The sequence below is a fragment of the Lissotriton helveticus genome, chromosome 3_1, assembly GCF_964261635.1.
Source record: "Lissotriton helveticus chromosome 3_1, aLisHel1.1, whole genome shotgun sequence".
Classification (NCBI taxonomy): Eukaryota; Metazoa; Chordata; class Amphibia; order Caudata; family Salamandridae; genus Lissotriton; species Lissotriton helveticus.
In genome coordinates this window covers 1,138,698,623-1,138,713,483 of record NC_136061.1, presented here as the reverse complement: position 1 = coordinate 1,138,713,483, position 14,861 = coordinate 1,138,698,623, and the positions used below count along the sequence as shown (strand labels likewise).

The 14,861-nt window shown below is 46.7% G+C and overlaps 1 protein-coding gene across 1 annotated transcript in view; it reads right to left on the bottom strand.

The window, feature by feature from the left end:
• Positions 1 to 14,209, bottom strand: part of ARL5A (ARF like GTPase 5A) — a 218,428-nt gene extending 204,219 nt beyond the window's left edge. The window contains exon 1 of the mRNA XM_078681746.1: positions 13,889 to 14,209. Coding sequence (XP_078537872.1) covers positions 13,889 to 13,934 — 46 coding nt within the window. The 5' untranslated portion in view covers positions 13,935 to 14,209. The remainder of the gene's footprint in view (positions 1 to 13,888) is intronic.
• Positions 14,210 to 14,861: the final 652 nt, after the last annotated feature.

Here is a 14,861-nt window from a genome sequence, read left to right as displayed (position 1 = left end):
TGACTATAGCATTTCCCACATTGAATGCACAATTGACTGTGAAATCCAAGTGGCGCACATCCTAGCCAAACTTCGCCAATTAGCAGTTAAACATCTTGAACATGCTTTACTATTAGAGAGACTGCAATGTCTTAATTAAGCGGCCCACTCAGCTCAAACACATGCCACTTCCGATCAACCTGGCCAGTTATTGGCATGGTTTATCCGCCAAGACCAGCAAAGTAAACCTATCTTGGCACTGTGTTCCGCTGCTGACTACACTACTTTACACCCAACGTAAAATATATCCAGATGACCTGCCAGCCAAATTCCATAAAGCTAACGTCCCACTCATCGCTCCCACTCTACAAACTCTATAGGAGAAGACTCTTTCAGCCTCCTAACTCCCAGCATCACAACATGAAGCATTGCTTATCTCCCGCCCTAAACCAGCCAGAGACCTAACCATGTTGATATCATATAGGCCTCTGGCTTTACTCAACATGGACAATAAAGTCCTAGCCAAAAGCCTTGCAGACTGATTAGAGCCCACTGACCACACACTGGTTCTCCCAGACCAGATGGGTTCGTTCAAGCACATAACACCTCATTAAACTTGCGACCACTTTTCTGTGTCTCGAAATATTTCCCGCCGCATTGGCCCAGGACAGGATGAATGGTATTTGACCTTGAGAAGGCCGTTGATTCCCTAGAGTGGGCCTTCTTGTTCAACCAGCTGCTAAGTTACAGGTAGGAGAATGCCTTCTCTGAATGGGTAAGCTACTATATACCCAACCACTGGTCAGGGTCAAGACAGGCTGTAGCATTTTGGACCCGGTCCACATATACAAAGATATCTGCCAAGGTTTTTTAAATGTATTTTTATGGAGTTTTATATAGCGTGAACTTTACCCGGTATCGGGTATCAGAGTGCTTTACATAGCACCAGTTGCATTACATGAGGACACCTTCATTTTTGATAGGCACGGGGAGATAAAGTGATTTGCCCAGAAACACAGGATATTCAGCATCATTGCCGAGACTCGGACCAGGTTCCCCAGATTAGAGGGCGACCGCCCTAGCCGTTAGGCCAACTGTTAGAAATGGGGGTCTCTGGTTGCAAGGGCTTGCACCTTTGTCCAAGAAGGGACACTTCTTCCTAGTCAGGATAATGGAGTTACACTCCTAAGATAACCCCTGCTCACCCTCTTGGTAGCTTGGCACGAGCAGTCAGGCTTATCTTAGAGGCAGTGTGTAAAGCATTTGCACATAACCAACAGTAATACAGTGTAAGAACTACAAAAGGACACCACACTAGTTTAGAAAAATATCCAATATTTTTATATAATTAAAACAAGACCAGAACGGTAAAAATCCACCATACAGTACTTAAATATCTTCAGTTGTCAAAATAACGTTGAAACACAGTTCCTTGATGTCGATAGCTCTGTCCTAGGCTATCACGGCGTCGTGACCAAACAGTTCTGCCGGACCGCGGCGTCGTGGGCAGCTACGCTGTCGGGAAGACCCACAAACAATACCTTTCAGAAATGAGGCTTCGATGACCTCTCGTTGAGCTTCCGAAAAAACGGAATCCGCAGGCGTCGGTTCCCGGAGGTCGGTGCAGGAGTCGTCGGGCCCTCAAAGTCACACGTGTTGCAGATCGAACTCCTCTCTGGTGAAGTCAGTAGCACTGGCGTCCGCAGGCGTCGGGTGCTGCGGTGTGAAGTACAGCGGTGCGGCGCCCTCAGGTCACGATGCGAGCAGCGGCTCAGTGGTGGCATCAGCAGGCATTGTCTGAGACCAGGGTCACAGTGCGGCGTTGCAGCGGTGCCCTCTGCGGCGTCCTCAGGACACGGAGTCGGCAGCAGCGTCATAGACATCGTCGAGCTTAAAGTCTTTGCTGTTCCTGAGACTTCTTGAACAGGGTGCAAGCTCTACCTCAAGCCCTTGGAGACACTCACAAAAGTAGATTGCAGAAAGTTCTGTCCAGTCCTTTTACTGCCCAAGACAGAAGCAGCCACTGCATGCCAACCCAGCAAAGCACTCAGCAAAGTGGTAGTTCCTCCTCACAGCTTCTCCAGCTCTTCTTCTTGGCAGTCTTCTTGATCCCAAAAGTGTTCTCCAAAGTCTTTTCTATCCCTGAGACTTCCAACAGGAGGCAAGCTCTACTTCAAGCCCTTGGAGAAAACTTTAACAGCAGTATGATAAAAGCACAGTCCACCTTTCCCTACCCAAGACAGAAGCAACCACTGCAGGCCAACCCCTCAACAGGCAGCATAGGGGCAGTACTCCTTGTGAGAAGTTGGCCTGGTATATGATGTTCACTATTCTAGTGAGCACCTTGCACCAGTCCAAACAACCCTTATGGTGATGGTTGTAAGTCAACCTTATAGACCAGCTATCCTAAGGGTAGCATGGACAAAAGCAGTCTTAGGCTAAACTCAAGAGGGCATGTGAAGCCAGCTGTTTTACCATATGCAATCCTTATAATACCAAATGAAAAGGACACCACACCGGTTATATATTCAAAATATACATGTATTTATTTCTAAATCAATCCCCTGAACTCTTTATGAGCACAGAAGCACAAGCGCATAACAAGTAACTTAATATGGCATATAAAAGTTGCACAAATATGGATAGGCCCTGGTGGCCCACTAAACCATATACTAAAATAGTGGTATAAGAACCACGTCACGAACAATGGTAAGGCCTAGGGCCTTGGGAATCGCTGGGTCTACACTGGACTAACAATAGTTAGGGAGCAGGAGGCCCACGGGATGCGGGTGCAGTGTCTAAATGCACACGCGTGCACACATAGAAGTCAATGGGTGTGTAAAGTTAGAAAGTTAAAGTTTTAGGAGTCTTCCGACTGGACTAGAAGCTAACCACTTGAGACTAGGACACTAGGAGTTTAAACCTTTACAGGAGCACCGCAGTACTCTCGTTACCTCACCTACAGGAAGCGGGTGCATAGGTGTCAAAGTGTGTCGGGTTTCGTCGTGTAGTTCTATGGAGCCTTGGAGTAAAGATGCTGCAGGCGACCAGGAGAGAAGAGTCCGGTTGGATCCAAGGGCGGATCAAGGATGAAAAGTACCTGAAAGCAGAGGGGACAGAGTCTGGGTCACTAGCCAGTGACCAGGATGGAACCAGGAAGGAACCAGGCGATGTCGGGGAGCAATCAGGTGATGTCGCGAAGCTTGTCTCTGCTGCCACGTGGACCCGGAGGTGTCGACGACGACCAGGAGCTGGGCACGGACTGTCCCACGAAGGCTCTCGCTGTTGGCGGTGTCGGTTCTCGATTCAGAATCAACAGGCCTCTGCAAATGCAACCCACCCAGGAATCGAAGATGGCTTCTGGATCAGACCAGCAAGGTCTGATGGGCTGCTCCTTTTCAGGGGAGCAAGGACCAGTCTCGAGCAACCAGACCAGCGTTGGAAATTCAAGGTTTCGTCGTCGCAGAGGCCACTAGTCAACGGGCAAGTGACCGGACAGACGCGTCGAGCAGTAAAATGCAAAAGGGCCCCACGTAGCACTCAGTGAGTGTGGAGAGGTGATCTTCGGTGCAGTTGGTGCTCGGGGCTGGGGTTTCTCAATCCCCAATGCACAACTTCGAGGGTAACTCAGAAGTTGCACGGAAAGCGATGCTGGCTTTCCAAGAAGGCCGGTCCCACGTCGCTCGTCGCCTCCATGGGTCTCAGCTTTGCTGTGACTGTGGATCGGGCTGTTGGATGTCTGGAAGTCCGGTTCTTGTCAGGCTCTGTGTTCGAACTCCGGCGGGAGCAACGACAAAGCAAACCGTTGAGCGCTTGATGGTGCCTGCTTGCACAGGGTGGTCACTCCTTGACCACAAGGGAGATTCTTCAGTCTTCTACGTCGAGTAGGATGTCGAAGGGTCCAGAGTTTCGTATCAGAGTTTCAGTCAGGATTATCTAAAGTCTTGGGACTCAGCTCCTACCTATACACCCCTTTCCCTTTGTCCAGTTTCGCGCCAGAGCTGGGGCTGGAGTGCCCCAGCACCGGTTTGAACTGGCCTATGCATGGGACACCTTGTGTGCCCCAGGCAGTGTCTCCTTTCATTCAGCCCTCCCTGCCCCAATACACCATCGCCTGTCTGGGGTGGTGCTAGCATCTCCCTGTGACAGAAACCTATTGTCCAAGCCTCCCTCGCTGGAAGGACTCCCAGCAGCAGGAGGTCAGACTTGTGTCTGTGGCAGCAGCATCCATTTTGTGATGCTGAGGCTCTGGTTAACTTTAACCGGGATTAATGGAAGCAACATGTCTTCTCCCTCTAAAAGGGTGGAATGCTACCCCCATCGCCAGAATTGGCGATGGGGGTAGTATTCCAAAGCGTATGACACCTTACACGACATGTTTTGATAAAGCCAAACCAAAGTTAGCATCTGACCCCGAGGTACATAATGCACTTAAGAGTATATGGTATGGCAATATCCTGCAACAGCTATAAGGACATGGTTCCGAAAGTTGCAGACAGGCTCAGCTCATGCTAGAGCACCATCTCACATAAAACCACGCACTCTGCCTTCAGGATTGTTAAGGCCTGCCATAGGAGTGACTTATAGATGTATATGTGTCCAGATAGAAGGTTAGACATAGGTATACTATATCTAAGCAAGGGGTGATTACACGACCTTGCCCCAGCTGAGTGATCAGCCAGTTGTGTCAGTTTGGATGGCCAGCCAGGGTTGGCAAAAGATGTGCTGCAGCCCCTGGTAGGCCTTGGATGCACCTATGCCCTGGGTACCTATAGTACACTATACAGGGGCTCGTAAGGTGACCCAATATACAATTAGGTATGTACCTAAGGTACATGGAGTCCATTTTATAGAGAGAGCAGATAGTTGGCCTGGGATCCTGCTAGTCAGGGCCCCAGGCTAAGTCGAAAAACCAGCTAAACACAAGGCAAAAAATCTGGGGTAACCATAGTCAGGTATCCACCTTCCTACACTCCTCCTCCAGCTTTCCCGGTCCTTCTTCCTGGCAGGTTCCTTAGTTCAGAAGTAATCTAAAGTTCTGGGATCTGGGCCCCAATATTTATACCTGCAAATCCTTTGTCCACTGAAGGCAGAGGGTCCTGTACATAGTTCAAACCAGTTCTGGGGGCATTCTGCCAGTGGGCCCCTTCTTCCTTTGTCAGTGTAGGCCAGGGTCATCAGACACACCACAGAAGGTGGAGCCAGCATTGTGGAAGGCAGGCACAGCCCTATTCAAACCCAGGTGTGACTCCTCCCACCCATCTATGTGCAGATATGTCTATTCAGCCCCGTGCTGACTCACCCTGTCTCCTGGAGTCTCCCCCAGACCCCGTCACTCACAAACCAGATAGAGTGATAGACAATAGACAAGCTAGCAGAGGCAGGCTGGATGGTTAGGTAAGAACATACGTACTTTCTAAAAGTGGTGTTTTCAAACACAGAATGTTAAAACCATCTTCACTAAAAGATGTATTTTATCATTCTGAGTTCAGGCATACTAAACTCGAATTTCTACCATGTTCCCTGAGTCAGTTAGGATTAAAGGAGGTTATAATCAAACTGTCAACTCTGGCCTATGGGGAACAGGTAGCCTTGCAATAGTGAAAAACTAAGTAGGCTGTAGTTCACTATTAGGACATGCCACACACACTAGGGCATGTCCTACCTTTCACATACAATGCACCCTGCCCATGGGGGTAACTTGGGCCTACCTGAGGGGTGACTCACATGTAGAAAAGGGAAGGTTTAGGGACTGGCAGGCGTGGGCACTCCCCAAGTCGACATGGCATCCTCAGGCTGCACACAGGCTCTGCAAGAGCAGGCCAGAGTTACACTTTACGGGCTATTTGCATGGGTGGCACAATCCAGTGCTGTAGCCCACCAACAGCATTTGATTTATAGGCCCCGACACTCGCAGTGCACTTTACTAGGGACCGACACATAAATCAAATAAGACAATCATGGAAATACCAACCCATAACACAGTTTACACAGAGAGCATATGCACTTCAGACTGAATAGCAGTGGTAAAGTGCCCAGAGTACTAAAACCAACACAAACAGGTCAGGGAAAAATAGGAGGAAAAAGCAAAACTTTGGGAATAACCCTGCAAAAAGGGCCATTTCCAACACCAACTCCGCCCACTATCCCCACTACTCAATTTCCCTGGCAACAGAACCACTCACAATTGCCAATAGGAATCAAAGTGGGGGCTGGGACATTCCTCTAGAAGATGGCATTCATGGGATCTCCCTTTAGACTGACAATTTTCTATTATGTCTCAGAGACGTGCACACCATCCCTGATATGATCAATCTGACACTCAACCACTTCACTGCCCTGTCCAGTTTAACAGGTAATTAGGCAAAATCATGTCTGTCCTCCTTTACACCAGAGTTGCCAAACCCAGACTTCTCCCTTAGCAGCATACACATACCATGGCAGCGAAATGCATTTCGGTATACAAGTAGATTATTCACCAACAGACCTACTTGATGGCAACTTTATACGTGCGGTCACATCTCCAAGATCCCAGATGACCTATTGGCGGACATTACCCCCATCGGTGATGGGATGTGTAGCCCTCCTAAAAATGGTGATTCTCCACCACCTCTTATACTACTTTGCTAACTTACCCCTTTATCTCCCAACATCATTTCTTTGCTCTTTTGAAAACCACATAAGGGAAATCATCTGGAACAATAAGGATAGAGGCTGGCACTTGAGAAGCACCTCTTATCCACGAATCAGGGCGGGCTTGCTCTACAGAACTTAGAACAATAATGCCTTCCTTCCCAACTCCAATGGGAAGCTGAATGGGTAACTGGCCTACTGCTAGCAAGCACTGCCACGACATCACCAGTCTGATTGTTGCCCAGGATCCTTCACCTGTTCCACCCATGTACCCACACAAAAACGCCTGACTCAGTGCTGCTTGGAGTGGCATACTTCTGCTAACACCAGAGTCTTTATCTCACACAGTAAGTAAACCCCTTATGCGCCGGCACTAGCGCTATTAGGTACGCCTAGAAGCCGCAACTTCAGCTTATCGCGAGAGCTAGCAACTTGCCATGCAGCTGGTCTACATACCTTGGGAGATCTCTACCAAGACAGTGCTCTCATCCGATATGAGATGCTAAGGGAGGACACAGGTTTACCATTCTTACTGTACAACTCACTACTCACGTAATTGGCAAATATATGGGGGGACATGACACAAGAGCATACAACTCATCTCACCATACAGTACCTGCATGTTATGGGACCTGGCCGACGCTTAATACACTGGTTTGAGGAGTCAGAGCGAACACACACAGCGGTACGCCTTGCGGCCCTGCACTGGCACTGGGAGGGCGAATTGGCACGCCCCGGCACGGGCAAGAAATGGGCTGCTCTGTTGGAAAGCCTCACATACATTCCGCAAAACGTTTGATTTTGGTTATCCAAGTCTACATTGTATACAAGGCCTACCTCACCCTTGCCCATATCATTCACTACTTTCACAGTATAAATGCTGCATGTCCCGGATGTCGCTTGGTAGACGCGGACCTGCACCACTTGCTATGGGAGTGCCCATCTCTCCGTTACTGGCGAGGTGTCTTGTCTAGACTGCCAACCTGCACAAGGCATCACGCACTACACAAATGGCAAACAAGTCTCTTGTGGCTCTACCGCAGAGACAAGAAACACAAAGTTACCTCCGGTTTCCTAGACCTGGGATTACTGACACCAAACGTCTCATTACTCGTTTGTCGAAATCACCCGAATCCTCTCCATTTGTACACTGGAAGCAATCTCTCCTCACATGAATACAGGCGGAAAGCATTGCACTACATTGGGAAGATAGTCTTGGACTGCACAAACACCCTATAGCCATGTACCGGGACACTATCCTGAACGGCTTACAGACTAATGCACACAACAATGCCTAGACTTCTTTGGAGTAAAGATCTGGTAAAGATGGAGTGCCTGTGATGTGAATTAGTTTAATACAGTGGAAGACCAATCGAGTTTTAAAAAGTGTTTTAATGGATAGCTTGCCATCACATCTCCTTACCTGAAATTTTAAAAGTTCATTTTGCAGCCCTGTGTTAATTTAGCTACAGCTCACAAACAATATCACAGACGGTATAACATTGCCCCATGTTGAAAGCATAACACCCAAGAAGAGTGGAGCTATGATTTATAATCATGTTAATGTATGTATTATAAGGCACTGCAAAAGCGTTTCAGGATTAGTTAGGCCACAACAATTGTTGACAGCAAAAAAACATGTTAAAATTCCACCCCGAGATTCTAATTTTGAAGGCAGTAGAAAAGCGGATCGGAGGCACAAAGATTTTAACTGACCAAGCGTAAAAAGGCACTCAAATGGATTCCAAAGTGGGTGTGCTCTTTGAAAATGGGCATGTTCTGATATACTAGATAGATTATTGGGACTGTTGTGCCATTCTGAGGACCCAACCCCATACACAATGCATGGATAATATTAAAAAACTATCACTCAATGCCACTGTTAAAACAGTCCAGAGAAAAGAAGAAGATTCTTAGTCATAAATTGAAAGGTGATAGTATGTTTTTCCGAGAAACAAAGTTGGGAATGGAGAAGCAAATTGTTTGATAAAACAGTGGATACGTGATATAACCTGCTCACCATAACTCAGAAAGAAAAAAAAATGCAATAACCGCTTCCCAATCGCTTCATACTTGAGGTGATAAAGTCAGGGAGACTCAAAGTATGCAGCTCATTACAAGGCTACTCAAACATTAGGTGAATTTGAACATAATCATATCTATGCCCTGACTTCTGATGTCAGAGATTTGAGTGACACTGAATGAATAAATAGTGGATATTCCTAGTGACACAGGTATCCTTCTTGTGGAAGATTATAATATTCTTATGAATAAACAATGGACAAATATTACTCCTGCGAATTTCGATTCTCCAGATCACACAAGAAAATGTACTGTGCAAAGTACGCACCAAGATAGATTTATTAAGGCTGTTCAATTCTGAGGCGAGAATGTACTTTGTTCCCCCCTACACCAGAGTTATTCCAGAATCGATTACATCACGGTCGATAGGACCACAATTGAAGTACTTTACATTATATTTTGAGGGAGACACAACCCATAGGAACATGGAGGGATTTTTCTTTCATCAGATAACTCTGCCAAACTTGGGAAACTGAAGCTCTTTGTGTGTGTGTGTGTGTGTGAACGTAAACTCATGTCTCCCTAAACTACTCCAAGAGGAATTTAAGATACACAAAATGGCTAGAAAGAACAAACAAAATGAAACCAAATTAGGCACAGGGGAAAAAGAACTACAAACAACTTAAGGACGTACATGCTCACTTCAAAAGAACACCCCTGTTAACGGCGGTTAGAAGAAAAAAATATGAAGATAATAAAATTCTCAGCAAGACTTTCAATCATCTATTTCACCATTTTGCAGACTCGGGTAAGGTTCAAGAGATTGTCCAAACTAGGACGACTTTATAAGGAGTTTGTTTCTTTTGTAGAGACAATAGTATTGTATTCATTTTTTTTAAATCTCCAAACATAGTATGTACAAACAGAATGGATACAATATCCAAAGACTTGTCAGTGCGGCTTCAAATACACACTTTTTTGCTCAGAATCACAATCGCTGGTCGTAGTTCATTACCCGAAGGTGTCAGAGCGCTTTACAAAAGAACCAGTTGCGATACATAAGAACTTAGGATTACATGAGTTACATAAAAGATACAAACAGGAAAAAAAATTGCAAATGTAAAATGTAGAAGTTGTAAAGTCACACAGGGAAGAGATACAAATAGAAACAAGCATTTACAAAGCAACGGTTTCGCCTTTAGAAAAGTTAGAGCTATTGGCATTGTAAATGACAAAATTTGTATTTATGTACAAAAAGTGTGAGTCCCGTTGCTCTAGGGCAAACGTAATATACAGTCCCATATCCAATGGTGATTAAGACATCCACTTTCAACAGATTGTGGAACAAAATAGATCTGAACTGACACGCATAATGCAAAGTTTGAGTTTGAGTTTACAGAGTACCTAAGCTGTAAGATCCATTAATACCGGCCCTCATATATGTACCCCTCTAACATTACTCAGTAATGAGAGCCCAGATTCCACTGTTGCGCAAGAGTGGAATGAAGGAGTCAGGAAGGTCCAATTACTTGAAAGTGCCTACCACCGCTCTTATAAGTTTCAACAAATGCCACCTTAATGAAGCCACTGAAGGCTATACCCTTCCTTTAATGAACTCTGGTTGGGCTTCTGGGCCTAGACGCAATCTCGATAGCTTGGTATGCACAAGTGAATCGTCATTTCTATCAATAAACATTGATGATCCTTAACCACGCCCTCCATTTCACTTGCTGGTACGATGAAGCACGCAGAATCCACTAATAAATTCAGTGCAACTCTCAAACTTCAAGTAAAGTGTCAAACAAAGGAAGTGGGTGTATAAATAAATGGCAAATCACGCAGACCTTTCTCTCCCAGCCACACTTCTGTAAATGTGTTAAAAGTCAGTTCTCTCGGATTCCATGCTCCCTTTCTATAAACACTTTCTTCCAATTGAATCAATGTACACATAATTTAACTGGCAGCGTTCAAATATAGTTATTTCCAGAATATGTTTAAGGCCATATCACGACCAAATTGCATTTACTTATGAAAATAAAAAATGCAAATAAAAAGTGTATGTCAAACTGCAGGCACATGACGTGTGAAGCAAAGTAAACAAGTGGCATTCGTCTGCTTAGACTAGCGAAAGCACAGTTTACATTTAAAAAATCCAGTTCCTCACACTGCAAGCAAACGAAACAGCACTCACGTGCACAGAAAAGGCAACCCACAACGTGGCCTGGTCACAGGCAAAGATGACAAGGAGCATGGTACTCAGATCTAGCGCTTGCTTACAGCACGCACATTTGTTTTCACTATGGCCATTGTCTCTTACGCCTGCATGCGCTATACAGTAATACCCCAGCTTGTACACAGATGCCCATCTGAGACACTGACACATGCCCTCAATACTATGTGAACAATACATCCGGCTACAACGAACCCATTGTCCATCTTATGTAGCTATACATAACATGTCCCTGCGTGCCAATACCTATATGGCGATGTTCTACTTGGTAACTATTGCATAGTTGCAATAAGGTTCATCTAGCATCACAAAAATGTTCGACCTTGAATGTAACAACAGAACGTTAAACTGGATGACATTTTGTGCCACAGCAAGGGAATATAAAACGAACGTCAAATCCTACAAATGACACTAAAGAGGTAGAGCGTGTACACCGGAACTGTCTACTCACCCGGCTGCTCCAGACGCTCAGCTGGCTGCTGGAGATCACGGCACAGAGCGCGCGCTGCGGGTTGGGCTGCAGCTGGAAAGGCTGCTCCACGCTCCTTAGCGGGCACAGTAGCCGCTTGGGACACCCGCTCAAGAAGTACATGTCGCCTCTGCAGGCTGGCGGTTCCAGTCCCCGAGTCCAGTGCACTAGTCCCTTGCCGCCACCTCTTCCACGGTGCGGACCTTTTCTCTCCGTTAGGAGTCGGCAGTGGGCTCCAGTTGCGCCTCCACCCCAGGTGCTCCCCGGCTAGCTTTTCTGACGCCGCTCCAGCCGCCCGTGGCCCGCTGCGCCGCCGCCATCTCCTGCATTCCATGCAGTCCAGCGGCAGCCATGGGGGCGGGGCCTGTGACACCAGACACCGGGGCGACACGGAGCCCCACCTCCGGCGGCCATCTTAAGACTGTTTTAGCAATCATAACATCGTAACAGCGTATTGTTATTATTTGTCATATGTCGCGATACATGTTTATACTTGTGTTTGAGTACAAATACAAACTACAAATACAAACTACATTTACACTTTCCGCTGACTTCCCCTGACAGCATCGAACACGGACGGCGGGCGGGAGGGAGGAGGCACGGACAGTGGGCGGGCGGGAGAGAGACGACTAATAAAAACAAGGGAGAGAGGGAGGGCGAGGACAGGGGAATGAATGGACGGGGGTGGGATGGGAGTGCTGTAGGGATTCGGGGGCGTGTTTTTCGCCCTCTCCCCTTCCCATTGACTGGAAGGTAAAATTCCAGCCAATGGGAAGAGGAGAGGGCGGTACTTAAAAAAAGACACGGAAACGCCCCCGAATCGCGTTTTCACGGGGAAAGCGTGATTGACAGCCACTCTCTTCCAATGGCTAGCCTCCATTTATGGAGCTAGCCAATGGAAGAAGGGGCGAATTCAAGTCCCCCATACTGTAAACAAAAGCTTTCGCCTGGGCGGGGCACTGCTTCGCAGTGCTCCGGCCAGGTCGAAACCTAAAAATTGCAAATGTACAAGTTGTAAAGTCACTCAAGGAAGAGATACAAATGGATAAACTCTAAGAATCACATAGGAATGGTAGTGAGTACAAAGGTCTACTACATATACTAGTGGTTAGAGTTATCTCCATATACATATATATACGCAAATAGTAGATTTTCTCAGGATTCCATTTTACCAGCGATTCGGCTTGGACAAGTATAGATCACATATTTACAGAGTGAAAAGATAAATAATTAAAAAAAAAAAAAATTAAAAAAATAAAAAAAGGGGTAGAGAGCGGTATGTGGGGGAGAAGAGTTGGAGGCTGAGATTGGTGAGAGGAGCACCTGAGGGGGAGTAAGAGATAAGGCAGTCCAACACCTTGGTTTTGGGATCATGCATTCACTGACATGAAACATCCACCACAAAAAATGGCGACAATACTATTTATGTTACCAGGAAACTAGCTACTACGCTGTGCAATGCCACCCCAACACGCCCCCAGTGTTGACGCCAAATTATGCAACGCTTTTGCATAATTTGGCGTCAAAACTGGGGGCGTGTTGGGGTGGCATTGCACAGTGTAGTAGCTGGTTGACCCAAAAAATGTTGCCCACGCTAGTTACCTCACAAAAGGTTAGTTAGGCTAAGAGGAGGCAGCTGGAAGAAAAAAACGTTATTGACACGTTTACAATGCCCTTGCCAGATATGTATATTACTTTAGGCTCAGCCTTGCAGGTAGGGAAGTTCAGCAGGTTGGTAGGCGGGGGGGGGGTCAGAGGATTTAAGGGGACGAAGAATAAAGGTCCTCTGTAAAATAGGTTTTATAGGATTAGGTACCACAGGTGTGTGCCTAAGGAAACCAGTTCCCCAGTGGAGCTTCAACGCCTGGCAAGAGTGTGGCCTGCAATTCATAACCCTCGGTGGGGAAGGGATACCAGTGTATCGCAGTGATGGTTGGCAGCCAGAGCTTAAAGTATGAGTTTTGCTGATATATTTTGTAAAATGATACTGAGGGGTCTGTAAGGTATCTCACTCTGAGAGTAGCTGATTGGTGGATTCACTGGATCATTAGTGCATCTGGGGGGACCGTACTCATTTGCATCCACTTAGATGTACACCTGCGAAGTACGGTACGCAAAGCAAATTGGTGATTTATAGGAATTAAGGTCAATTTTGCAACCAGTAAAAGCGCACTGTGCGAAATGCTTATATTCAAAACGAGTTATGCATGCAAGGGGAACTTGCAGAGTTTTGTATATTATTAAGTGGTACACATATATACATTTTAAAACCCTTGTAAAAGATGAATTGTTCTTGCATGTGCCAAAATTATCTTCCTACACCTCACAGCGACACAGACTGTCCTCGTAAGCGACAAAGATGGACACAACGCACTATAGGTGACAACACGTAAGATCAGCACCCCGGAAGAAGGGACAGTAGGACCACGGGCCAAGCCCTGCAGTCTATCCAGTGGCACTTACAGCTGACTCCCATTCTACCTCTCTCTCGCACCCTCTGCAGACGAAGCTCTCTGCAACCTAGGACAGTGGCTGCAGACACTGAGCAAGCTCACCCTGGTGGTTGAAGAGCCTCCATATCTTGGTGAACAGGATGCCCATGCTGGAGGAGTATGCTGCTCCGTTGCACGTATCCGCTGCCTGGTTTGTCTGCCCCTGTGGCTGCGGTCACTTCCTCGGCATGCGCTGGGCGGCCTGACACTGAGCGACGCGCTCAGCTGGTCCGTGGCCGCAGCGCAGACATGGCTCCCTTCAGGCCTGGGCCCTGCTCACATCCCCCGCTGCCCCATCCCTCACCAGCTGTAGCAAACTACCAAACCCGGCGCGACGGCCCCCAAATCTGACGTCTCCATGACGCAACCACAAGACATGAACCCGGAAGCGCAAGCCACCTAAGGATAGACATAGAAAAAATACATTTCATTGGTAACGACAGTATTTTTGTACGATAACGGGTATGGTAAATAAAGCATAAGCTGATAATTACCGAAGCAGCAGTGTCTTGCCGCGTATAAACATATTTTTAAAAATGCTATTAGTTGAACTAAGACTGTTGTGAAGTAAAAATGCATTGTAGACGTCACTGCTTAAGGCATTACCATTAAAAAATGAGATGATGAGATGTTCAGGTTCCAAGAGAGCCTCTTCGATCTTTAACTTTCACGCTACCGAAAAGCTCTACAAAGAAGTGCTATCGTGGCCGTCGTTACAGGGGGTGATTTAATGATGCACATAGTTACTTGTTCGAAGGGCCGATAAAGTCTGTCAGTAGTTGTAATGTATATCGGAAAGGTGCTATTTCCAAATAGGTTGTCCAATCTCCCTTAGCTTTTCTTGGGACACTTTGCTTATGTGGAGACAGTGTGCAGGACAGGAGATATCAGAAGACGCTCGTTGGGGACCTGGTGGAGGACTATGAGCCACATAGTAATGTAAAGTAATGTAATGTAAAAAATTCTTGTAGAGGGCAACTAACACCGGACGGTTTCTTGGCGCTGGGGGGAGAGGCACAACAGGAAAGGGCAAAGT